This window comes from Poecilia reticulata, chromosome 17 (genome assembly GCF_904066995.2).
Source record: "Poecilia reticulata chromosome 17, P_reticulata-male-v2, whole genome shotgun sequence".
Lineage (NCBI taxonomy): Eukaryota > Metazoa > Chordata > Actinopteri > Cyprinodontiformes > Poeciliidae > Poecilia > Poecilia reticulata.
The window spans coordinates 9,802,500-9,826,215 of NC_088846.1; the positions used below are offsets into that span (position 1 = coordinate 9,802,500).

Here is a 23,716-nt window from a genome sequence, read left to right on the forward strand (position 1 = left end):
AACAATGAATGTACAGACCAAATTCTAATTGCAAAAGAAATTAGCAACTTTTATCAAAACCTTTATCGCTCCTCCTTTTCAACCCCAGGCTGCGACCTTCTGCTAGACCAAGTCAAATACTTTGTCCCTCAAATCTCTGAGGATTTCCAGGAAAACTGTGACAAAGACATTAATGTGGAAGAACTAGACAGCGCCATCATGTGCTTGAAACTGGATAAATCCCCCAGCCCTGACGGCCTTCCTGCCAATTTCTATAGACATTTCTGGGTTTATCTAAGAGAATTTATATTCCAGGTTTTTTAAGAGATCTTGTGTAATAATTCACTTCCACATAGCATGAAGCAAGGCTTTATCACCCTTATACCAAAACCAGGAAGAGACAACAAGGTTCTAGACAACTATCATCTGATTACTCTTCTAAACTGTATTAGTTTATACTATTGGCATACAACCACACAAATAGATTAAAAACTGGTGCTAAGGATGTTATTTCTGAAACTGAGACACCTAGGTGAAAAAAAGTATACTTTAGTATACTAAATTTTAACATACTTTAGTATACTTTTATTGATGTACTTAAACTGTACTATTTTGGAACAACTAATTTTGTGCTTAGTATACTTTAGTAGTATTTAAATAGTATTAAATTACAGCTAATAGTATATTTTAGTATACTATAAGTTTTTGGAACAACTTCAAGTGTGCTTAGAGTGTACTAAAAGTATACTTTTTAAATATAATATTTCAGAGCTTTATTATATTTTGATATAATTATTATATTTTGAGTGTAATAATTCTGTCTCAGAATTATATTAAAATAAATATTTAATAAACTTCAAATATATTTTAAATATACTATTAATATATTAGTAATGTACTTATATTACACTTAATTTTTATTTTTGATTACCTGCTATTGATAATAAACTACAATTTTAATTACTCGTGAAAGTCTTTATTCCTACGTACCCATTTTGTACATTACATGCATAACTACACTACAGTACTTACATTGTTTTAGGCTAAAATTACATGGAAAGATTAATTACACAAGATGCTCAAGGTAATTCAAATATTATTTTATTACAGACATTTTAAAATTGTCCAATTTTACTCACAACTTTATGAACTTTACATAAGTTATCAGTTTACACATCAAAAGTGAACACATGAACATGAAATTTTAAGTGTGACAATAAAACATGACAGTGAGGATCAACGACAGAACATTCCCGTTCACTGCACCTTACAGGAACCTACAAAAAAGAACAATAGAGTAATTAAACAGAGAAAGCATTTGTATTTAAAGAGAACAGAAAAATGGCAAATAAAAAAATAATACTTACAATTTTAAGACGTTGTGGACTCGCCATGTATGTGACATCATCAGAACTGATGAGTATTGGGATCGGATGCCTCGGGTGAAAAACATTTCTGGGTGTCTTCTTTGCCTGTTTATGTTAGAAGTAGAAAAAATAGTCAGCAATGTCGTTGATGTTGGCATTAACTATGAAGCTGTTTTAAATGTGGACTTAAGGAGACAAACTACCTTAAAATCTTTCCATCCATGATCTGAACACACTGATCCCTGCAGGGTGGTGAGGGGGGCTGGTGGTGCCCATCTCCAGCAGCCATCAGATGAGAGGCAGGGTTCACCCTGGACAGGTCACCAGTCCATCACAGGGCCCTGAAAGTCAACAACAAATAAAAAAAAAATTCTTTCCAGTTACCTTTAAATCAAATCATGTTTATTAAGCACTTAGTGTTGGTAACACAGCAGTTTTTGTTGTTGAAAATGTAGCTAGCTCCTCATTGAAAAAACAAACTTACATCATGAAGATGATGTGAAGGTTCAGCTGGTTGGTGATCTGGTGGAGCCAGAGCTTCTTCTGAGACAGAAAGTCTTTAGCTTTTCTAACACCCGATTTCTCTGGCTTCCTCTTTCATCTTCATTTGCTTAGTTAGACTGAAAACATGTTGAAGATAAAAACATTGATGAACGAGTTAGAACAACAACCTCACAATATCAAAGTCTCTCTGTCTTATGGAGCTCAATTAAAACCAGGTTAGTTTATGAATTAAAGTATAAGTCGCAACAAACAGCCTCCATGCAGTTATAACATGAAGCTGAATGATTACTATAGTAATAATCATACAAGTCACAATAAAATTGATAAAATAATTATTTAAGAAACCAACGTAAGTTATATATCCTTACTGCACTGTTTATAATTAAATGAAGATAATTAATAAGCAAACTTACCACCAGCTAGCAACACTTAACAGCCTTCATCCCTCCGGGCTCCTTTTGTGACACACATTTCATTTCCATGGGTTGTTGTCCCGTTGTGTTGTCGTCTAACTCGGATTAGGACGTCACTAGCTTGAATTTACCAAAATTAGTAACTATTGTCAAGGTCCTCTCTACTTTTAAGGCATTATGCGAGTAAAAATGGCTAATTTGAACAGCGTCTGTTATCTTTCCTGCCATAGACATAGACATAATATTATGTTTATAGTTCCCTGCTTCAAGTTTTTTCTTCTGGCGTTTTTTAAATAAATGAAAATTTGCAATACCGCCACCATCTGGTGTGGAGTATAAACTGGAGCTAATGCCGTTGATTGTAAGGTTTTACATCACACATCTGAAAATTGACTGGATACTTTCTTAAAAAATTATATCATGATTATCATTTTTTTATTGTATGCAATTTTAATAAATAGTAAAAGATTATTAAGGCACTTAAAAATTCATACATATTCATTCATATTTTGTTCATTTAAAGTATACTTTTATTGAATTCATTAAAAGTGTATTTTGGTGCAATTATGTTTAAGTGTGTTTATAGTTCTAATTTCGAAATTGGTACAAGTATATTTTTAGTATACTTCAGTCATCTGACTGAAGTATACTTCAGTCAGATGTATACCTACTTAGGTAGTACTACCTACTACCTAAGTGTACTATAGGTAGTACACTTAATATTTAGCATACTTAAAGTGTACTTTCACAAATGTAAGTATGTTTGAAGTATACTAAAGTATACTTTTTTTTCACCTGGGCAGGTTTTATATCCAAACAAACTATACACAATAGCATTCGACTGGTGCAGGATTTACTTGAGTACAGTAACCTGAATGAGGATAAAGGCTTCATCCTCTTTCCAGGACTTCTACAAAGCTTTAGACATGTTGGAGCATCAGTTTCTTTTCAAAGTGCTACACTTGTTTGGATTTGGACCAAACTTCTGTAGAATAGTTGAAAGCTTTTATAACGGCACCACAAGTTCAGTTGCACTTTCACACAGTACGTCTCTGTCTCCCCAAAGGTTTGTTTAAAAAAATAATAATTATATATTTTTTTATTATTAAAAAATAACAACGGTAAAAGTAAAAAAATCAAAAATAAAAGATTGTGTTGTATCACCCCGAGTCTAATCATGTCGTCATATCGTTTTGAATGTAAATAATTATGTTTTTGTTGGTAATTAAGTGGGCCCTGAATCTCTACCAAAGGGTTGGACTCAGGCACACATCTTCAGTAACCCAAAGGCTAAGCTTGCCCTTTCAGTGGGGTTAGGTTAAGGAAAAAATACAAGGTCAAGGTTAATGAACCAGGGATAAAAAAATAACAAAAATAAAAACGAACAACAAAAACATCTCCAGCTCAAGAATAAGGGCTCTTAATTTGAATATACAGTGCAAATGGTGCGGGAGGTGAGACTATAGCAGGAACATGAAACTGGTGGAGAGAGGAAGGAGAACACTTTTATCCATCTATATATTTTACCCCTCATACCCATTTGTTTAATTTTAATCAACAGCCCTTCTTTCCACAACATGCCACAAGTCTTCTCCACATCCAAGAAGACTGCTATCACACTCTCTAGATTAATCTGGGCCCGTCTAATTTCATGTTCCAGACATAATGCTGGATCGATTGTACTTCTGCCTTTTCTAAATCCAAACTGATTAGATTTAATCCAATCATATCCTGTCCAGCCTTCAATTTTAATATCACTTTAAAATCTTCCATCAGTATTTTCTTCCTTATCTCAGCTCTTTCTTCCTCATCCTCAAGAGATCTTTTACCAGCATTTATTCCCTTTTTAGCCTCATCTTTCCCACCGCCCCTTCTTCTATTTTCTACCATAGACCATCCTATATCTATATTTTCATCTTCTGAAAGTTCCCCACTACTACTAGCCATCTTGATCCACTCACAATCCAGATTATGCCAAAACCACCTTTAGATTTGATGTAGTAAGCGCCAGATAAGGTATATCATCAGGTGCTATCGACGGTGCTTTCTTGTTTTGTTTTGTTTTTTTCAAATATCACTCGAACCAAGATGCTACCCCTCCGCCCTCTTCCTGCTTCGTGCCCGTGCGCTCAAAATGTCATAGACGTTCATAAAGACTCCTGAATGGTCAGGTGTAATATCAGCCTTATGCACACCCTGTCAAATAAGGTGTTACCGAAAGGGTTATGCAAATAAAATAAAACCAGTAAGAAAAGTATCATATTTTCAAGAATTTCTTCAGTTTTAAAACTACATTTCAATCACGTTATTAAATTAAATTATTCAAACAGAAACTTATTTAAAATAGAATACCAGAATAGCTATTTTTTACCATTCAAAACATGCGGTCGTAATTATTTTTGATGTTATTCAATAATTGAAGTAACCTGTGTATGGAGACATGAAATCAAAAGAAATGAACTACAAACGTTTAAGAGTCAAGTTAGCGCATTTTGGCCCCTAAAGGACGCCGTAGCCAAGTACACTCTCGTGACACAGCGGTGTAAAGATCTCTGCTTCTGAAAGGTAAATCTTTTGTTTTCTGCAGTTAATGGTCCGCCTTTGTTTGTGTGGTCAGATGCATTTTGTTCAAGTGTAGAGTTACCTAATGCCCGCTGGCAGACTAATAAAAACTTCTGAAAATCATAAAAACAGAAGTTAGTTTCCAGGAAGCAAAGTTATATTACACAATCATAGGAAAATGAGAACATAGAAAATTTTAAAAAGTCGCATGTGAGCATATTTCTTTATGAAATGCATATTAATTTATTTTGTATCTAAACAAAGACTCTTCGATGTTACTTGAAGCAGCCATGCATAATAATTAAATTGCTTGCAAAGTCTCCAGTTCTTCCAGCATGGAGGGGGCGCCCCTTTCGGCCCTCTGCAGCCCCGCTTTGGTGGTGGATGTGGACAAAGTGAAGAGAAACGCGCAGAGGATGATGGAGCGCTGCAACCAGCTGGGAGTCCAACTCCGACCGCACATGAAGACCCACAAAACCCTGTACGGAACCGCGCTCCCTAACACTGATGAAGCCGACGTTTCCATCAGGGATGCTGTAATATGTGTGTTTGTGTTTGTGTGTGCCTTTCTGCAGTGAGTGTGCTGACATCATGACAGGTGGATCCCGGAGGTGCATTGTGGTTTCCACCCTGGCAGAGGCCACTTTCTATGCTGACCATGGCTTTGATGACATCCTCTATGCATACTCTCTTCCCTTTGACAAGGTACACTCCAATGAGGTTTCCACACGTCATTATACTGTAGTTAGTTATTATTATTATCGGCAATGCAATATTTACACTCCCTTTCGCCACAGTCTGTCACTCTGTGGGCTTTAAACACACAGTGTCACTTTATAAAAATGACTTGTGAATATTGTGAACATTTCTAGGGCCAACAAATCAATCATTTCATTATAATCTGAATATGTATGTCTCAAAAGGCATACAGAGCCTCTCTGAGAAACGCTTGTTAACATCTGCGTTTGTAGGTAGAGCGCTGTGCCGCTCTGTCAGAGAGACTGGACCTTTTCCAAGTTCTGCTCGACCATCCCGACGCGCTGGAGCGGCTCCGGAAGAGGCCACTGAAAGATGGCCGGCGGTGGCACGTGTGGCTCAAGCTCGACTGTGGCAACGGGAGAGGTAAGCGTGCTGCTGGGAACGCTGCAAAAACGCAAAATCTTATGAAGTTTTTTTTTTGTCTGGTTTCTAGTACAAAGATCTTTGTACACTTGAAATATCTCACAAGTAACTTTTCAGCTAAAAGTAGTAAATAATTCTAGTTCCAACGGGAGATTATTTCACTTATGGGAAAAAATGTCTCATTGTACGTGACATAATCTTCAAGTGGACTTGTTTTTAATCAATATTAAGAAATTATTTATTTAAAACCAGGGGTGAAAGTAGTTTAAAATTCTTGGGGGTACCATGACAAAAATATATAGGCCTATATATATATTGCTTCTTTGTGTGCTTTGGAGTTTCTGTGCTAATTAATTTTTTTGCGAAGAGATAAAAGCTGGTAGCTCTTGAATTGCTACAAAATAAAGCTGCATTTCCTTCAGCCCACATGGCTGCAATGTTGACACCTTGAGATGCCATGAGACCTAAACTCTGAACATCATGGCATGGAGTGCATCCCAGTTTTCCATGTCTGGCATATAATCATTCATTTTAGCTTTTAAACTGGTTGTATTGATCCTGTGTTCAGACAGAGTGATAATCAGTAGCCCAGCATCATGACCTGTTTGTTCTGGACATCCTGCAGCTTCCACTTCTCTTCCTAACATGGCGCCTCCTCACCCTGACTCTCATGCTGATAGGAAGAACCACAGAGCTCTGTTAAGTTAAAGCTCATCTTCTGAAGTTGGGATATTTTTCCTCCAACAGGTTCCAGAGGAATCGCCTCAAACCAGGTGTTGGAATGGATTTTATTTCAATGTAATTTGTGAATGTTAGCTTCTCATTTTCAACAGTGGAGCTATAAAGGTTGAAAAAGGTTATCATTTTGGAGAAAATATCATCAACATCAATATTTCCACAATAAGAGGCAAAAAAAATTGTTTGATAAAGGAAAAGCCTCTCAGACTCTGAGCCCGACAGCACCAAACTATTTTTTTATATTAGACAATTAATTAAATTTCACTTAATTTTTGCGGTAGAAGCCATTTGTTTGTTAAATACTTAATGAAACATATTTACCGTGTTTGATGTTTGTTTGTATACTCACAGACTAACTTGATAATTAGTCCAAGTTTGTCTTTTATTGAACGTTCAGAAACTACAGCGGCTGTGATGAGTCAAGACAAAGGTAAACAAAGATAAAACAACCTGAACAGGTGATCAACTCAAAACCACTCGCACCTTTTTACTCTCCGTCTCTCTGTCATTTAAGCATGCCTGTTGCCATGGCAACCTTCTGCACACCACAAGCCGACCAGAGATTACGCTAAAAACATAACATTCAGTCCGTTACGATATTAGGTTTGCAGACTTGATATGTATTTTGGGATCATTAATAAGCCTCCCTGAACACAGCAGGAGTTAATTGCTAATTTTAAACTCTTGCTCTGCTCATTATTTTGTTAATGGAACAGAAACGCACAGAATTGCGCAACACCTTGTTGAAACAATAATCACTGAGATTATTATTGTTGCTGGGTCATTAATTTGAACACGTTTTGTTGATTTTTTGTTGTTGTTGTTCTTTAATAAAGTTACAAACATTTTAAGCCAGTCAGAGGAGGACGTGTTGGTCTCAGCGTCCTGGTGGCGTTCAGTTTGTAACCTAATGCCGAGATCGACTCAAAACTTTCCACCATCGACATATTGCCCCCCTGCTCTAGAAAAGCACGAACAGTTCAGAAACAATATGAAATGGGAAAAAAAAGTTATGTATCAATTGATTAAGTCGTGTTTTAGATTGCTCTTGAAAAACTAATCAGTCACGGCTAATTAGTGGGTGAACTCATGGCTGCAGTTGAAGCCATTTATTCTTTACAGCAGACAGCCGCTCCTCTCTCTTGCAAGTACTGCGTACCCCCGCTAAATTTTTTAGGGGTACGCAGTACCCTGCCGTACCCCCTTACTCTGACCCCTGCTTAAAACAATCTCCTAGAACACTCTAAAAGGCAATACCTATTCTTACTTAAATTAGGTTTGTATGCCTTACTCAAGTCTCACTAAATTGTTTATTCAACTCAAGTAATGTGAGCAATGTACATGTTTGGCCTGAGAAAAGTACAAGACTACGTTATTTTGAGTAAACTGGATCTGACCATTTTTGTCACTAGAGTGAATGCTTCAGCTTAGCATGCGCAGTAAAGTGCGGGAAGCTTTTATTGGAAGAAACAGAGCTTCTTTAAAGGAGAGTTATTCGTCTTCAGTATATTTTTATGTGCCATGTATGCCTTTACTACTCGCATATATGGTTACAGGTTAATTTTTCTTTGAAAAGATGATGCATAAAAGTCTTTGCAGGCTAATATGCTAATGTTAGCATTGGCTCATGGGTCCAACATTAGCTAAAACTGCCACGCCTTTTACTTGAGAGCCTTTAATGTTTTTGTCCATTGTTGTGGAAAAAAAACTTATCAAGCACTGTTCAGGTAAAATCACTCAATCAGGTTTATTTATGAATTCTGCACAATACAGAGAGCTTGTAGGACAATCAATCATGAAGCAAATCTGGATGGAAAGCTCTGCCAGGCAGAGACAACACATGAGTCTTTTACACACATTAAAGTTCATTTTAAATTGACTTCTCTTATGTCTAGAAGAATGAATTTCTAAACTCTTAAACATCCTTAGGAGTCAAACAACTAAGAATGATCATAATTAAGCTACCCAATTTCATGTGTTTTCTAGAAAACCCAATAAAACAAAAAAATTACATTAGTGCAGTGAAGGTATAGATAAGTGTCCGTTCAAAACCCAACAAGAAAGCGCAGATTTTCCATCTGGAAAGTAGGTAAAGCGTAGAAGGAGGAACACTGATCGCCTGCTCAGGAGGATTTGTTACCTGCTGTCATAAAAGTATAAATCTTCACTCTCTGCTTCGGTCACTCGCCAGTGGACCAGCAATAGTTCTTTGAGTGGAGAGCCTTTCAGAAACATCTAAACTCGCTGTTGCTCTGGACATTGTCCTCTTTGGTGTCAAAAGTTGAAGTACTTGATACTTGGTAGAGTGAAGTTTTGCTGCTCACTCTATTGCTCTGTTGTTTGAGATTTAAAGTCGTGATCTAGATGGACATTACAGACAGGTCGTCCTTCACAGTGGTTGATGTGGATTCATGTTGTTCCTTCCTTCTTGCCCCTCTCCCCCACTCGGTCTCGGCGTTGCTGCAGCCAAATCCTTCCCCGTCTCTTTCCTCTGGCTTCCTGTCAGTCCAACTGGTTCTGGTGTTGGATCTTTGGGTTGTCCAGATCATCCCTCAGGAAATGTCCATGTTGTCCACAGATGAAACAAGCGTCAACAGTTCAGAGTCGTCTTCTCTCACAGCTCTGAAGCATGTTTAGCTTTTCTTCCTCTACGCTGATACTGGACAACAGACCAGCGGAGGTTGTTAAAGCTCAGTCTCACAGTTTTCAGTCCAAATGCAACAGGAGACTAACAGTTGTCCCCTGGAGGTGATGGAGGTCTTTTCTGTCTTCTTGATCCTCCAGATCTTCTCGATCATTTTCATCAGCTGGTTTTGTAGGAGGGACATCATCTGGTCCATGGGAGGACAGATGGGAAGAGTTGAGGTCAGAGGTCAGATGCACCGCGCGAGGCTCAGACAGAGAGAAAGAGAAAAAGCAAATAGAAATCAATTAGGGTTTGTTTTGTCATTTTCCTTGTTGTTTTCTATACATATATATTTATGAATCTTATTTTTTATTATCCATCCAGTATCATGGCTCCTGTTTGTGGAACAGTTTGTTATTTCCAATAAAGGTCTTTAGGCTTCCAAAAAGGTTTGGTTCCCTCAATTTAGAAAACTCAAGGAATCACCTGCCTTATTTACCTTGCCTATGACTCGTGTTTAGTCAGAATGCTGGATTTGGGGAGGAGCCCTCCATGCATGGTCAGTAGTTTCCGAGTGTCTTAACATCGGTGGTCTTCATCTCCTCCTTTGGCCAGCTGATTATTCCTGCAGGGTCTCTGATTACTCTGGTGAGTAGCTGTTTATCGCATGGATCTTGTTCTTGCCATTAAGCTGGCTTCTCAGGACTTGCCTTATTCGTTGGAGGTACGAGGGGGTGCCCAAAAGTTTCCAGAATGACGCTGCTGCACGCGCAGTTTTCGTAGAACACGATTCTGCCTCTAGGTATTTGTTCAACCACGCCTTCTCAATCAGTGTGCCAAGGGTGCAAGTTTTGATTCCCTAAAAAGTATATATGTGTCACTAATTAGATCAAGAATAGATTATGGGAGTGTGGTGTATGGATCAGCAGCCAAAACTAGGTTAAAAAAGTTAGATGTGATTCAAGCCAGAGCAATGAGAATTTGTTTAGGGGCAGTTAAATCAACGCCAGTATGTGCTTTACAAGTAGAGTCAGGAGAAATGCCATTATGCATTAGAAGACAGCAGCTAATGGTCAATTATTGGATAAGTTTAAAAGGACATAATGCAGATCACCCGGTTAAGAAAGTATTAGAAAAGTGTTGGGAAAGAGGAAAGAAACAAATTGATAGCTTTGGGTGGGTTGGGGATGATAGAGCGACAATTTGTAATGTATATTATAAGGAATTTAGTCCAACTGTATTGTGGCCTGTGAGACCTACATGGACTTGGAAATATATTAATGTAGACAGAACACTAACAAATATTAAGAAAAGAAACACATTAGATATTTGCCAAGAATTTTATAATCAAATGCAGAATAAATATAATGATTACTTGCACATTTATACTGATGGGTCAAAAGACCCTAAAAGTGAAGCAACCAGTATAGCTGTAGTGATTCCTGAATTAAAGATTAATATTTCAAAAAGTACATCTGATTATTTGAGTGTATTCGCAGTGGAATTGTGTGCTATTTTAGTAGCTTTAGAATGGGTGGAGGAAACTAATAGGAATAAAATAATAGTTTGTAGCGATTCTCTATCTGCGTTGATGAGTATCGGGAAAGGGACGCACAAAAAAATCATCAAAATATTCTATGTGAGATTATGGCGGTCCATCATAGGATATGTGAACAAAATAAAAATGTTATATTATTCTGGACTCCTGCTCATGTAGGTGTTATAGGGAATGAAAGAGCAGACAGGCTGGCTAAGGAGATGATTAAAACAGATGATATTGACATGCAAATAAAGTTATCTAAATCTGAAGGTAAAAGTATAATTTGGAAAGAAAGCAAAAAGATATGGGAAGCTAGGTGGGTAAATGAAATAAATGGTAGACATTTATTTAGGATACAAAATACAGTCGATGTAGAAAGGATAAGAGGAATAAACAGGAGGGAGGAGGTAATTATAAATAGAATAAGAACCGGGCATAGTTTCCTAAATGGAACTCTTTTTAAGATGGGGAAACACCTTACTGGTTTATGTAGATGGTGTGGTGATGTAGAATCAGTGGAACATATTTTGATCAAATGTAGAAAGTATGAAAGCCAAAGAAGATTATTAAAAACGGAACTAGGTGTTAGTAGGGAATTGGTATTTGAGAAGGTGATCGACCAATTGAATAGTATTGAGGGGAAAAAGAAGATTTTTCGTTTTTTAAAAACACTGGGATCTTTAAGAGAATTTGAGGAGTAGTTGGTAGGAGTCAATAGAGGGCAGTAGTGCAACATAAATGGATGCAAGCTGCCGTTAAAACCTAAAAGAAGAAGAAGAATCAGCGTGCCAAGCGGCGTTGATGTGGAAGGTTTCATCCACCCGCAGTGAATTTTCTTGTAAGAGCTGTTTTGTCCAGCCGTCGTTTTTCTTCATGGAGAAGTTCTATGAGCAGCGCTTTTTTCCGGCTTCACAGCGCGGCTGTGAAGTTTTGCTTCCTGCTCCGGAAAAAAGCGGTTGATCATCAATTGACATTTCACCATTTTTAAAGCGGGTGAACCACGAGTAAACTTGAGCTTGACACATAGCGTCATCCTTGTAAGCGGTCTTTAACATTTGAACGGTTTCCGATGCTTTTTTCCCGAGCAGGAAGCAAAGCTTCAGCCGCGCGCTGCTCATAGAACTTCTCCATGAAGAAAAACGACGGCTGGACAAAACAGCTCTTACAAGAAAATTCACTGCGGGTGGATGAAACCTTCCACATCAACGTCGCTTGGCACACTGATAGAGAAGGCGTGGTTGAACAAATACCTAGAGGCAGAATCGTGTACTACAAAAACTGCGCGTGCAGCAGCGTCATTCTGGAAACTTTTGGGTACCCCCTCGTATTTGGCTGTGGCTCCTTTCCTTGTGACCTCATCTAGGTTGCCATTTGCTTGTGGTATTCCCAGGTACTTGTAACTGTCCTCTATGTCTGCTATTGTTCCTTCTGGGGAGTGAGACCCCTTCTGTGTGGATGACGTTCCCTCCATCCGCCACAGTTCTCCAGTCCGAATGACATCCCAATGTCAGTGCTGCAGGTCCTGGTGGTGCGGATCAGTGAGTCGATGTCTCGCTCGCTCTTGGCGTACAGCTTGATGCCATCCATGTAGAGGAGGAGACTTTTGGTGGCTGCATTCTTGAGTCGGTATCCGTGGCCAGTCTGGTTGAAGTTTGGAGCCATCCCGTTCTTCCAAACAGCGATGGTGCTCAGAGGGGCTTTCCTCCCTCATTGCTCCTTCCCACCTGCCTCACCCGGAGAGCCAGGCCGCTGCTGCTGGGACCTCTGTCCGTGGAGCGCCGACTCCTTCGTCCAAAGAGGCGCAGGCGATTCTTCTTTGTGGCTGTGTCCTTGAGCTACAGGCGTGTCACCTGTAGCTCTGTATGTTTTTCTTCTTGTAGCCACCATTCGGATCACAGCCACGAGGGGGCATCTGCCTGCGCCTGCTTACCAGCAGGTTTCTGGAGGTCAATATGGTGGCTAGGGTGAGCCACATCTCCATGAGGCCCTTTTTTATGTTTTCCGGTGGCTCACCCCGTGCAGCACTAGCTGCGTGTCGAGGACCTCCCTTGCTGGCAAGTATGGGAATTGCAAGGAGCCGGCCTTTTCCCACAGGTCCACAGCAGCGCTGCACTCCCACAGAAGGTGCCTCACCGACTCCGGGTCGGGGGCATATGTTGCGGGAGTGCATGACGGCTCTGACCGGGAGGATCCCATGAGCCACCATCCTGGAGTCTGTTTGGAAGGACGGGATGGCTCACGTTGATGATTTGGCTGAGGGGATTCAGACCTATGCAGAACAGCAGTGGGGGCAGAAAGTTTCCTGGAAAGAATTATAATTCTTTCCAGAGTTTTTGATTTCTGCCCCATTTGATTAACACTTGTGCAAGTGGTTTGCAGTTGCAGGTTTTTTATTTATTTATTTTTTATTTATTTATTTTTTAATATATATATACTGCAAACTGCACAATTGGTTTGCAGTTACAGTTTTTTATCCATCCATCCATTTTCTTACACCCTTGTCCCTTAGTGGGGTCGGGAGGGTTGCTGGTGCCCATCTCCAGCTAACGTTCCGGGCGAGAGGCGGGGTACACCCTGGACAGGTCGCCAGTCTGTTGCAGGGCAGTTTTTTATTTATTCCATCCATCCATCCATTTTCTTTACACCCTTGTCCCTTAGTGGGGTCGGGAGGGTTGCTGGTGCCCATCTCCAGCTAACGTTCCGGGCGAGAGGCGGGGTCACCCTGGACAGGTCGCCAGTCTGTCGGAGGGCAGTTTTTTATTTATTTTATTTTTTTAAATATATACTGCAAACCACTTGCACAATTGGTTTGCAGTTGCAGTTTTGTTATTTTTATTTTATTTTTTTATTTATATATAATGCAAACTGCAAACCACTTGCACAAGTGTCCACTGCTGTTCTGCATCTGAACCCCCTCAGCCAAATCACCAACAAGACTGGCTACGGATACCGACTCAAGAATGGGGCCACCATTAATGTTACCCTAACCCTCCTCTACATGGATGACATTAAGCTGTACGCCAAGAGAGAGCGAGACATGGACTCACTAATACACACCACCAGGATCTACAGCACTGACATTGGGATGTCATTCGGACTAGAGAAGTGTGGTCGGATGGAGGGAAGGTCGTCCACACAGAAGGGGTCTCACTCCCAGAAGGAACAATAGCAGACAATGAGGACAGTTACAAGTACCCGGGAATACCACAAGCAAATGGCAACCTCGATGAGGTCACAAGGAAAGGAGTCACAGCCAAATACCTCCAACGAATAAGTCAAGTCCTGAGAAGCCAGCTCAATGGCAAGAACAAGATCTGTGCAATAAACAGCTACGCCTTACCAGTAATCAGAGATCCTGCAGGAATGTATAGAATGGATTGAATGATGAGTTCAAAAAAGTAGAAATATAAACCAGCTTAAAAAACTGATTAAAAAGGAGCTTATTGCAAAATGTTCTATTAGATGACTGTTTTAAAGTCTGTAAATACTATTGATGATATAAATACTTTTTAAATAATGGGACATCTTTAAATGTCATGTAAAATGGAAACAAGTTGTCTCGTTTTGATGTTTTGACAGTTAATTGATTATAAATTGATAAGTATGAAAGGGGCAGGACATTATAAGATATTACATCTTCTACCTGCTCCTTTTCAAACAGAAAATATAAAATTTGCTTGTCACTTGGGCATAATAATTTGTTTTACCTCTTATTTCTCTAGTCTGTTTCATTCTATTTTATTTTATTTTTTTCTTTCTTGATTGTCTTTTCTGTCTGTTAGAAATAAAAATAAATACATAAATAAATAATTAGCTGGCCAAAGGAGGAAATGTACACCACGGATGTTAAGACTCAGAAGCTAACCATGCATGGAGGGTCCCACCCCAAATCCAGCACCCCGAGACTAGCCGCAAGGAAAGAGGCAGAGGACTACTGAGTATGAGCCACAGTCCAGGATGAAACATCCAAAATCCATAAATACACCAAAGACAAGGTCTCAACAGACAATGTGCTCAACAAATGTCTCAGAGAATGGGGAACAAAGGATGAGGTGCTGGAGGTACCATCATGGGAGGACAAGCCCCTACATGGGATGTACCACCGACAAATAACTGAAGTGGCTGATATCAGGAAATCCTACCAATGGCTGGAAAAAGCTGGACTCAAGGACAACACAGAGGCTCTTATCCTGGCTGCACAGAAACAGGCCCTAAACACCAGAGCAATTGAGGCTCAGATCTACCACACCAGACAAGACCCAAGGTGTAGATTGTTCAAGGAGGCCCCTGAGACAGTCCAGCACATAACAGCAGGGTGCAAGATGCTAGCAGGGAAAGCGTACATGGAATGACATAACCAAGTGGCAGGCATAGTGTACAGGAACATCTGCAGAATATGGACTGGAAGATCAAAGTGGGGAACACCCCCAAAGGTGGTGGAGAATAACCGAGCTAAGATCCTGTGGGACTTCCAGATCCAGACAGACAAGATGGTAATGGCGAACCAACCGGACATTGTGGTGGTGGATAAAGAACAGAGGAAAGCCGTTGTGGTGGATGTAGCAATACCAAGTGACTACAACATCAGGAAAAAGGAGCACGAGAAACTGGAGAAATACCAGGGCCTCAGGGAGGAAATGGAAAAGGCCTGGAAGGTGAAGACCACAGTACCATACCATCCCATACCAACTTTATTTATGAAGCACTTTATACACCAATAAATTGATTAAAAACAGAAGAAAACTGACCAGCAGTAGAAGGGTTAAGAACACGATAGAACCGAGCTGCAGTGCATGCTTTAGCTTTTATACAGGACAGCGTTATCTCAAATAAAACAGGCATATGGTCTGAAAATAATGAGTCACCAATCACTAAATTACAAACTGGTAGACCATAAGATAAAACCAGATCAAGACTGTGACCATGCTCATGGATAGCACCAGTCAGACTGCACAAAATTAAAAGAATCGGTAACATTAAGAAATGACTGAGCCATAGGTGAAGAAGGACAACAGACATTAATATTAAAATCACCAACAATGAGAACTTGGTCATACCTTGGCATTATATCAGCCAGGAAATCAGAAAAGTAATTTATAAAGTTTTTGTTGTATGGTTGTACTAGACCGCTGCACACAGCACAGTGTGAGAGCTGCTGAGTTCAAATAGGCTGATCTCAAAGCTACTACACGAGGCCAGAGGCAACTGTTTAGAAGTAAAACTGCTTTTAAAAATAGTCACTATACCTCCACCGGACCCTGACATCCTTGGAGTATTAAAATAGCTGCAGTTCCGCGGTACAAGTTCATTAAAAATGCTGGAGTCACCAAACCACTTGTCCATGATTCTGTTAATAAAACATCCAATCAATAAGAGGAAAAGAAATCCCTAATGACAAAAGTTTTATTTGTCAGCGACATGGCATTTACCAAACTGATCCTGGCAGAAATTGGCGGGTCTACACCATCAGGTGGCGTCCGGTGCTCCCGGCAAAGAGGCCACAGGTTGCTAGGATTCACCCTGCGTCTACAGGGCCGAGGAGCGCAGGGACCTGTGGTAGTGCCTGTGGTCATCGAGGCCCTCGGGGCAGTCACCCCCAAACTGGAGCAGTGGCTAAAACAGATCCCAGGAACAGCATCAGACATCTCAGTCCGGAAATGTGCAGTTCTAGGCACAGCCAAGATACTGCGCAAAACCCTCAAGCTCCCAGGCCTCTGGTAGAGGACCCTAGCTCAGCGGATGCAAGAGTCCACCTGCGGAAGGGTGAGAAAGGAATTTATATAAATATGAATAAATATATATACACATTGTCTGAGTATCTCCAAGTAGGTTTGATTTGAACTAGTGTTTCACCTAGCAGTAAACTACATTATTTTTTTCTTATGTGCACAACTATCAAACATTTCCCAAATACAATGTGACCCCAACACTGAAACTGTGAGTTTCTGTAACAGTATATGTTGAGTAACTGAGGGAAATAACATGAACATACAATATTTAGGGCTCTCTAACAAGCACCATGATGTGCAGAAGTGCTTACATCCCATAACTATTTCTAGCATTTGCAATGCTGCAGCCACAAGTTCCAAGATATTTTACAACAAAGATGATTACTTCAGATCAACACAAAGTGCTGCATAAATGTAAAGTGTAAGGAAAATAATTTGCAAACTTTCTACCTTTCTGATAACATTTTAAAAGTTAGAAATCTGACTCGTTATCAAATTTCTGGGCCTCGTCAGAGAAGTTAGGAACAGGAAATTTAACAAGGCAAGTGATATCAGATCTGAACCTGTCCGAACAATATCAGATGATACATAGGGTGCTCACAGAAAGGAACATTTTAAGTCTGCTTGTAAAGCAGGTGTTTCTGTTTTTTAATAGAATTCCTTTAACTCAAGAGTTAAAGCCAGTTCTTAGTTTAAGATAAATGGTGTTGTTTTCTCATTTCTGCCTTTGCAATGATTCTGCTTAAACATCTCTTTCTATAAATATTTCTGTCTTTGTTCTGTAGCCTATACTTGGTATCACAAAACATTAGGCAATATCAAGAACGAATAATGGTAATATTAGCCTAAATGCAGCCAGTGGCATGTGGGCTATAACTAGCATGTTGTCTTACATTGACTTCCTCCATTCAGTGTGCTAAACACGGTTAATAAATAAACAAAATAGCTAAAAAGCTTATTTTAGGAAAAAGCCTACTTTTAATGTGGGCAATAGTTACATTAGAAATGTTTGTGCTCTGCTTTTTGATTTTTACTTTTGAAAAAGTAAAAATCTGAAGTTCACTTCGTGGCTCTTGGTTACCAGTAAACACACTCATCTCTTAGCAACAGATTATAGCAGCAAAAATTGTTATTGTTCAAAAAACATAGGATTTCTTCTGCTATCTCTCAGACGTTTACTTCATGGAACTTGGTTACCAGAAAACGCGATCATCTCTAAGCAACAGATTAACAGCGTAGCAACAAAAAGTCTTATTGATAAAAAAATATAATGTTTCTCCCGCTCTTTTGAAATACCACTAACAAGAATTGTGCAGTTGGTGAATTTTGCAGAAAAGTTATTTTTTTGTCATTAGCGGCTAGTAGGCTATACTAAACACACATTCAACTCAAAAGTAAAAATCTCGATTTATACTTCGTGGCAGTTCGTTACCAGAAAAACCCCCGCTTATCTCTTAAAACCAAATTAATAACAAGTAGTTTATAAAACAAAAGCTCTTTCGAAATAACGCTTACCTGATTAGATACAAGACATTTACCGTTGGCAAATTACGCTAAAGTAAATATCTGAAGTTCACTTCGTGACTCTTGGTTACCAGTAAACACACTCATCTCTTAGCAACAGATTATAGCAGCAAAAATTGTTATTGTTCAAAAAACATAGGATTTCTTCTGCGCTCTCAGACGTTTACTTCATGGAACTTTGTGGAACTTGGTTACCAGAAAACGCGATCATCTCTAAGCAACAGATTAACAGCGTAGCAACAAAAATTCTTATTGATAAAAAAATATAATGTTTCTCCCGCTCTTTTGAAATACCACTTATTTTACACTACCAAGAATTGTGCAGTTGGTGAATTTTGCAGAAAAGTTATTTTTTTGTCATTAGCGGCTAGTAGGCTATACTAAACACACATTCAACTCAAAAGTAAAAATCTCGATTTATACTTCGTGACAGTTCGTTACCAGAAAAACCCCCGCTTATCTCTTAAAACCAAATTAATAACAAGTAGTTTATAAAACAAAAGCTCTTTCGAAATAACGCTTACCTGATTAGATACAAGACATTTACCGTTGGCAAATTACGCTTAAGTAAAAATCTCGATTTATAAAAAAGTTAAAATCTGAAGTTCACTTCGTGGCACTTAGTTACCAGTAAACACACTGATCTCTTAGCAACAGATTTGCAACAAAAATTGTTATTGTTCAAAAAACATAGGATTTCTTCTCTCTCTCAGATGTTTACTTTATGGAACTTTGTGGAACTTCGTTACCAGAAAACGCGATCATCTCTAAGCAACAGATTAACAGCGTAGCAACAAAAAATCTTATTGATAAAAAAAATATAATGTTTCTCCCGCTCTTTTGAAATACCACTTATTTTACACTAACAAGAATTGTGCAGTTGGTGAATTTTGCAGAATAGTTTTTTTTTTTTGGTAATTGGTCATAAATGTATTAGACACATTCAACACAAAAGTAAAAATCTCGATTTAGACTTCGTGGCAGTTCGTTACCAGAAAAACCCCCGCTTATCTCTTAAAACCAAATTAATAACAAGTAGTTTATAAAACAAAAGCTCTTTCGAAATAACGCTTACCTGATTAGATACAAGACATTTACCGTTGGCAAATTACGCTAAAGTAAATATCTGAAGTTCACTTCGTGGCACTTGGTTACCAGTAAACACACTCATCTCTTAGCAACAAAAATGGTTATTGTTCAAAAAACATAACATTTGTTCTGCTCTTTTGAATTGGAGTGGAGCGGCAAAGTGAGAAGGATGGAAAAAAGAGAGCAAGGAAAAGCCAAAAACTGGACACATTTTGTTCGTCGACTTGGAGATGAAGCGGAGTTTTTTGTTGGCAGCGATTTAGACCCGCCAAAACTGCCAGCCCAGCCAGGGAGCCAGGGTAGTTACAGGTAGCAACTCTAATGTTAATCACAACGTGTGAGTTAACTGATTATAAACTGTACCAGCTCCAAGGTTTATGGTTAAGGTTTACATTGGAGCCTCCTGGGAGAGCGGCGCGCGTGATCCGCACCGAGTTGCAAAGATCCAGAGATGCACGAGGCGCTGCCGCAGCGTGTCGCAGCTGCGTGTCCGCTTCAACGCGCACAATGAACCGAGCTACGTGCTCATGATAAATTAAAACAAATTCAATTTCCATTGGCATGATTTATCATTTCTCTTTTTATTTCTCTTTCTTTCTACAAAAAAAAACTGTATGATAAAAGCTTTCAGGTTGGTGCTTTGGTCTCAGCTAAACCTTTTTTTGAAGGAAAATTTTATTTACAAAGACTTCAAAATTCATTTTATTTGTCGTTTTGTTTATTTATTTTGGATATTTGAAATGCCTTCCAGTTGCAATGTTAAATGTTCATTATAATTTAAAGTTTACTGATCTTTCAGATTGTGTTCTTGCATTATAATTTTCCCATTAACATGTATTACTTAAAAATGGTCTAAAAACAACAATAATATTATTTATCAAAAATCTAAATTTGTTATTGTGACAGGTCTACACACATATGATTTATAGAGTAGTTAGTTTATTGCCATGGATGGCATAGTTACTTTGAAAGAGTAATTTGATCACTCAATGAAAAATTCATCCATCAGCTAGAAAATGTGCATCTCTTTTCCCTTCATCGTTTACGTTTGTGTCGCTGGTGTTACATATGAAACCTATCTCTCCAAGGAAAAAGAAGAAAGCAACAATATGTGTTTTCTAAAAATAATCACAAATACTTAACTTGCGTAATTTTAATCTGATTATTGGATTGTAAATAGTAACACGTTAGATTACGCGTTACAAGGGATCAGATTAGAGTAACACGTTGATGACACCATTGTTTTACATTTTTGCTCAAGCTATTTACGGATCTTTCAAGTTTCCGATATGTGTCCCTCCCAATGATAAACTTGGTCCTAAGCCCTTGCCTATATATCTTCCTGAATAGTTACTTTTGTCTCATTTAAGATATATGCACTATAAACTAGACCAACAATACTTGATAAAATGTAGTGTTTGTGCAGTGAAACGACAACCCCATCGCTCCTGATCGTTCGGTGACTGTGAGTTTGCTCTTTGGTGCAGCTGGCGTCCTGCACTCGGAGCCCGAGGCGCTCCAACTGGCCCGGGCTGTTGCTGAGGCGGATGGCGTGGAGCTGACTGGGGTGTATGCCCACTGTGGGAACACGTACAACTGCAAAGGGGTGGAGCAAATACAGGCCGTCGCCCAGGAAACCACCAGCTTTACGCTGCAGTTCATGGAAAAGTAAGCCGAGAGTTTAAAATAGAAGTTAAAACTGATATGAATTTTTAGGAAGACTTGAATCCCCAGAGTGGCAGGAGTGTGTGTGAATGTGTTTGTGTGAGGCTGAATGATAGGAAAAAAAGAAAATATTGAATATTGATAAAAGAGTGCTAGTTCCACTGTCTAATCACCCGGTGCAACTCGTACTCAAAAAAATAAATCATTATTAAGCAGTTATTAACTTCAGTCAAGCTTCAATATATTGCTGAAAAGTCATTTGAAAGAAGTTTTGTTTTATTTCAAGTGTACTAAGACATTTGAGCTGGAAACTCCCTTTAATTTTTATGTATTTGCTGTTTGAATTTTCTTTCAAAACATTCACCAGTAGCGCTTACAGCAGCAATTTGTAAATGTAGTTATAATGAAAGCTACAGTACTTTGACAAAATGTTGTTTTTCTTCTTTTTTTTTTTTTCACCTGACAGATTGAAGGCCGTTGGCATCAGCTGCAAGTCCAGCATCGGCTCCACCCCCTCCTGCAGTCATCCTGTGCCGGACATGGGAAAGCTGAACGAGGTGCATCCTGGAAACTATGTCTTCTACGGTGGGTTACGTTCACGTCGGTGCATGCCGGCTGGAAAAACAAACAAACAAACAAAAAAACATTGCAGGACAAGTTATTTCTGTTGGGTTTTAGACGTCCAGCAGTCCATGATTGGCTCGTGCAGTCTGGAAGACGTGGCTGTGAGGGTTTTGACGAGGGTCGTAGGACACTGTCCCCATAGAAACCAGCTCCTGATCGACTGTGGATGGACGGGAATCAGGTGGCTTTACGATATCCTCTTCTATGCTGCTTTCATTTGAAACAGCAAACTGGATCCCTTTTCTGGTGGAAACGTGTCCTGTAACTTTCTGACATTGTTCCTCACAGTTTGGACGGAGCTGGAAAGCTTCCCACTGGATACGCTATGATCGAAGGCCACCCAGACCTCAAGTAAAACCTGTTTCCGCTTTTCTTTCTGGTCTCCAAACTAAACCTAAGTGTAGCAGGTTAACTAATTAAATATGTTTTCTTCTAGGTTGTTGTCTATGACTCAAGAGCACGGGAGAGTGGAGCCCATCTCAGGTCCACTGGACTACAGCAAATACCCCATAGGCTCTCTGCTCACACTGATCCCCTATCATGTTAGTGTTGTTATTCTGTTGTGACTGATAATCAAAATGGTTTCTTGAGTCTGTAAAGTAAAACTTCCTCAAAGGTTCTACACACTTTAGCCTCTCCTTCTGCAACACTCCGACTAATTTGAATGCAAGCAATTATCTGTTTTCTATTTGTTTTGGTTGGGGGTTTTTTTGTAGCAGAAACCAGATGGTTATGTAGTTTTCCAGCACTCAACAGCAACTAAGGAACATTTACTTCACTACACAGGGATACAAGAAGGAGCAAACCTGATCAGAGGGCAATTGACAGATAAAATCTATTTTATTTTCTAGTTATTTGGTGCCCCGCCCCTTTTCCAATGCAGCCCCAGGCAACTACCCATTTAGCCCGTATCACAAACCACCACTGCACTTAGCATTTAGCAGGGATGAGTTAAACAAAATAGCAATGTTCGCCTTCTTATATAGGACCACAAATCTTGTTTGACCCTTTAAAAACAAAGATTTTGTAATATTTTTAAATCCATTTACATAAAATGTTGTTTTGTTGTAAAATTTGAAGAATCAAAATAATAAATTTTATGATTAGTACTTATTTTTATTCAGGTCCATTTTTTTTAATTAAATTTTTTTTATTATTTTTTCCACTTTGATTTGTATTGTCAATTGGTTGTTTCTGCTCTAGAGTTCTTGATGATGCGTTGTTTTTCTTACTAGTTGTTTAACTGGGGACTTATTCAAGCATACTTACATTATTATGTTAATTAATATGCATTTCCCCTTTTAATAAATCCATTTTAGAAAATAAATTTCAACAACAAAACATTTTCACTTTGCACTATCCTCCTGTTTAATCGTCTTCTTCTCTGTTTGCAGTCGTGTGCGGCGGCCGCGATGCACCCTGTGTACCATGTGCACTCTGAGGGTCGCCTGATGGGAAAGTGGACACCCACCCGCGGGTGGTGAACATCTGTCCAGACATGCATTTGAAGAAGCTGGAGATGAATCACTATAAAGAAAACTACGATTATAAGAGAGGGAATATTGCATCATTCCTTATTATGTAGGTAGATTGCAAAAATAAAACTTGTGAGCTAACATAGTGGGCAGCAATGGAAGCCCTGGAAGTGGAAGTGGAAATGTGGGGTTGAAGACTGTCTGATTTCTAATAAATCAAAATCAGAATGAGATGTAAAAGTTCTGTGATTATTTCATCAATGCCACCACAGCTTTTGTAATAGCATTGCAAAAGCAGGAATGTTATAGTATGCAGTATTGTTATAATATACAGCTCTGTGGAAACATCTGGAGGGACACATTTATTTATTTGTTGCATTTCAATTAAAACGAGTATAAATTGCTAAATTTATCAAACAAAAAATTGGATGAGAATTATTTTAATATGGTTATAAGTAAGCATAATTCTGTGAGATTTAAAGACTCAATAGACTTAAATTTTGGACATAAGTGATATTTAAAAAGAAGACCTTACTGGTTTATATATTTCATGTTTTAAATTCAATCTGTAAAATCAATTTATAATTTAATTTTAAATAAATAGCATTCCGCTTTTAGAGCAGAATCTTAAAATCAGCTGAGCATTTTTAAGATTTTGCTTGAAATAATAAAAATGATTATTTAATTACTAGATATATGAAGAAAAATAAATAGTCGTGTCTCGTGATTTAGTGAGCATATTTTCGTTAAAGACAAAAT

General features: G+C 38.8%; 1 protein-coding gene and 3 long non-coding RNA genes across 5 annotated transcripts; 1 reads left to right on the forward strand and 3 right to left on the reverse strand.

Annotated features, from left to right (window-relative positions):
- Nucleotides 1-1,063: 1,063 nt before the first annotated feature.
- On the reverse strand, nucleotides 1,064-2,606 carry LOC145547889 (uncharacterized). 2 transcript variants are annotated; one of them, XR_014084151.1, is made up of 5 exons: nucleotides 2,264-2,606; nucleotides 1,831-1,966; nucleotides 1,550-1,687; nucleotides 1,347-1,445; nucleotides 1,064-1,256 (listed from the first exon to the last, which is right to left on the reverse strand). It is a non-coding gene; the product is annotated as an uncharacterized LOC145547889 (long non-coding RNA). The 2 variants fall into 2 exon arrangements; XR_014084150.1 differs by having other exon boundaries at nucleotides 1,347-1,451; nucleotides 2,264-2,582.
- A 2,143-nt stretch (nucleotides 2,607-4,749) lies between these two features.
- On the forward strand, nucleotides 4,750-23,188 carry LOC103478854 (D-serine dehydratase). Its single transcript, XM_008432933.2, has 10 exons — nucleotides 4,750-4,828; nucleotides 5,144-5,306; nucleotides 5,401-5,530; nucleotides 5,797-5,947; nucleotides 20,681-20,861; nucleotides 21,325-21,443; nucleotides 21,537-21,663; nucleotides 21,771-21,833; nucleotides 21,919-22,024; nucleotides 22,877-23,188. Exons 2-10 carry the CDS (start codon nucleotides 5,161-5,163, stop codon nucleotides 22,964-22,966), a joined length of 1,113 nt encoding a protein of 370 aa, XP_008431155.2. The 5' UTR covers nucleotides 4,750-4,828; nucleotides 5,144-5,160; the 3' UTR covers nucleotides 22,967-23,188.
- On the reverse strand, nucleotides 8,408-11,675 carry LOC145547891 (uncharacterized). The gene is made up of 2 exons (XR_014084153.1): nucleotides 9,419-11,675; nucleotides 8,408-9,344 (listed from the first exon to the last, which is right to left on the reverse strand). It is a non-coding gene; the product is annotated as an uncharacterized LOC145547891 (long non-coding RNA).
- LOC145547890 (uncharacterized) lies at nucleotides 16,237-18,183 on the reverse strand. Its single transcript, XR_014084152.1, has 2 exons — nucleotides 18,096-18,183; nucleotides 16,237-16,604 (listed from the first exon to the last, which is right to left on the reverse strand). It is a non-coding gene; the product is annotated as an uncharacterized LOC145547890 (long non-coding RNA).
- Nucleotides 23,189-23,716: the final 528 nt, after the last annotated feature.

Excerpts from the sequence above, each read along its gene's own strand:
- LOC103478854 (XM_008432933.2), top strand. The coding sequence starts at position 5,161 with ATGGAGGGGGCGCCCCTTTCGGCCCTCTGCAGCCCCGCTTTGGTGGTG. Across the intron at positions 5,948-20,680 it reads CGACTGTGGCAACGGGAGAG|CTGGCGTCCTGCACTCGGAG; the intron begins GTAAGCGTGCTG and ends TCTTTGGTGCAG. Across the intron at positions 20,862-21,324 it reads ACGCTGCAGTTCATGGAAAA|ATTGAAGGCCGTTGGCATCA; the intron begins GTAAGCCGAGAG and ends TTCACCTGACAG.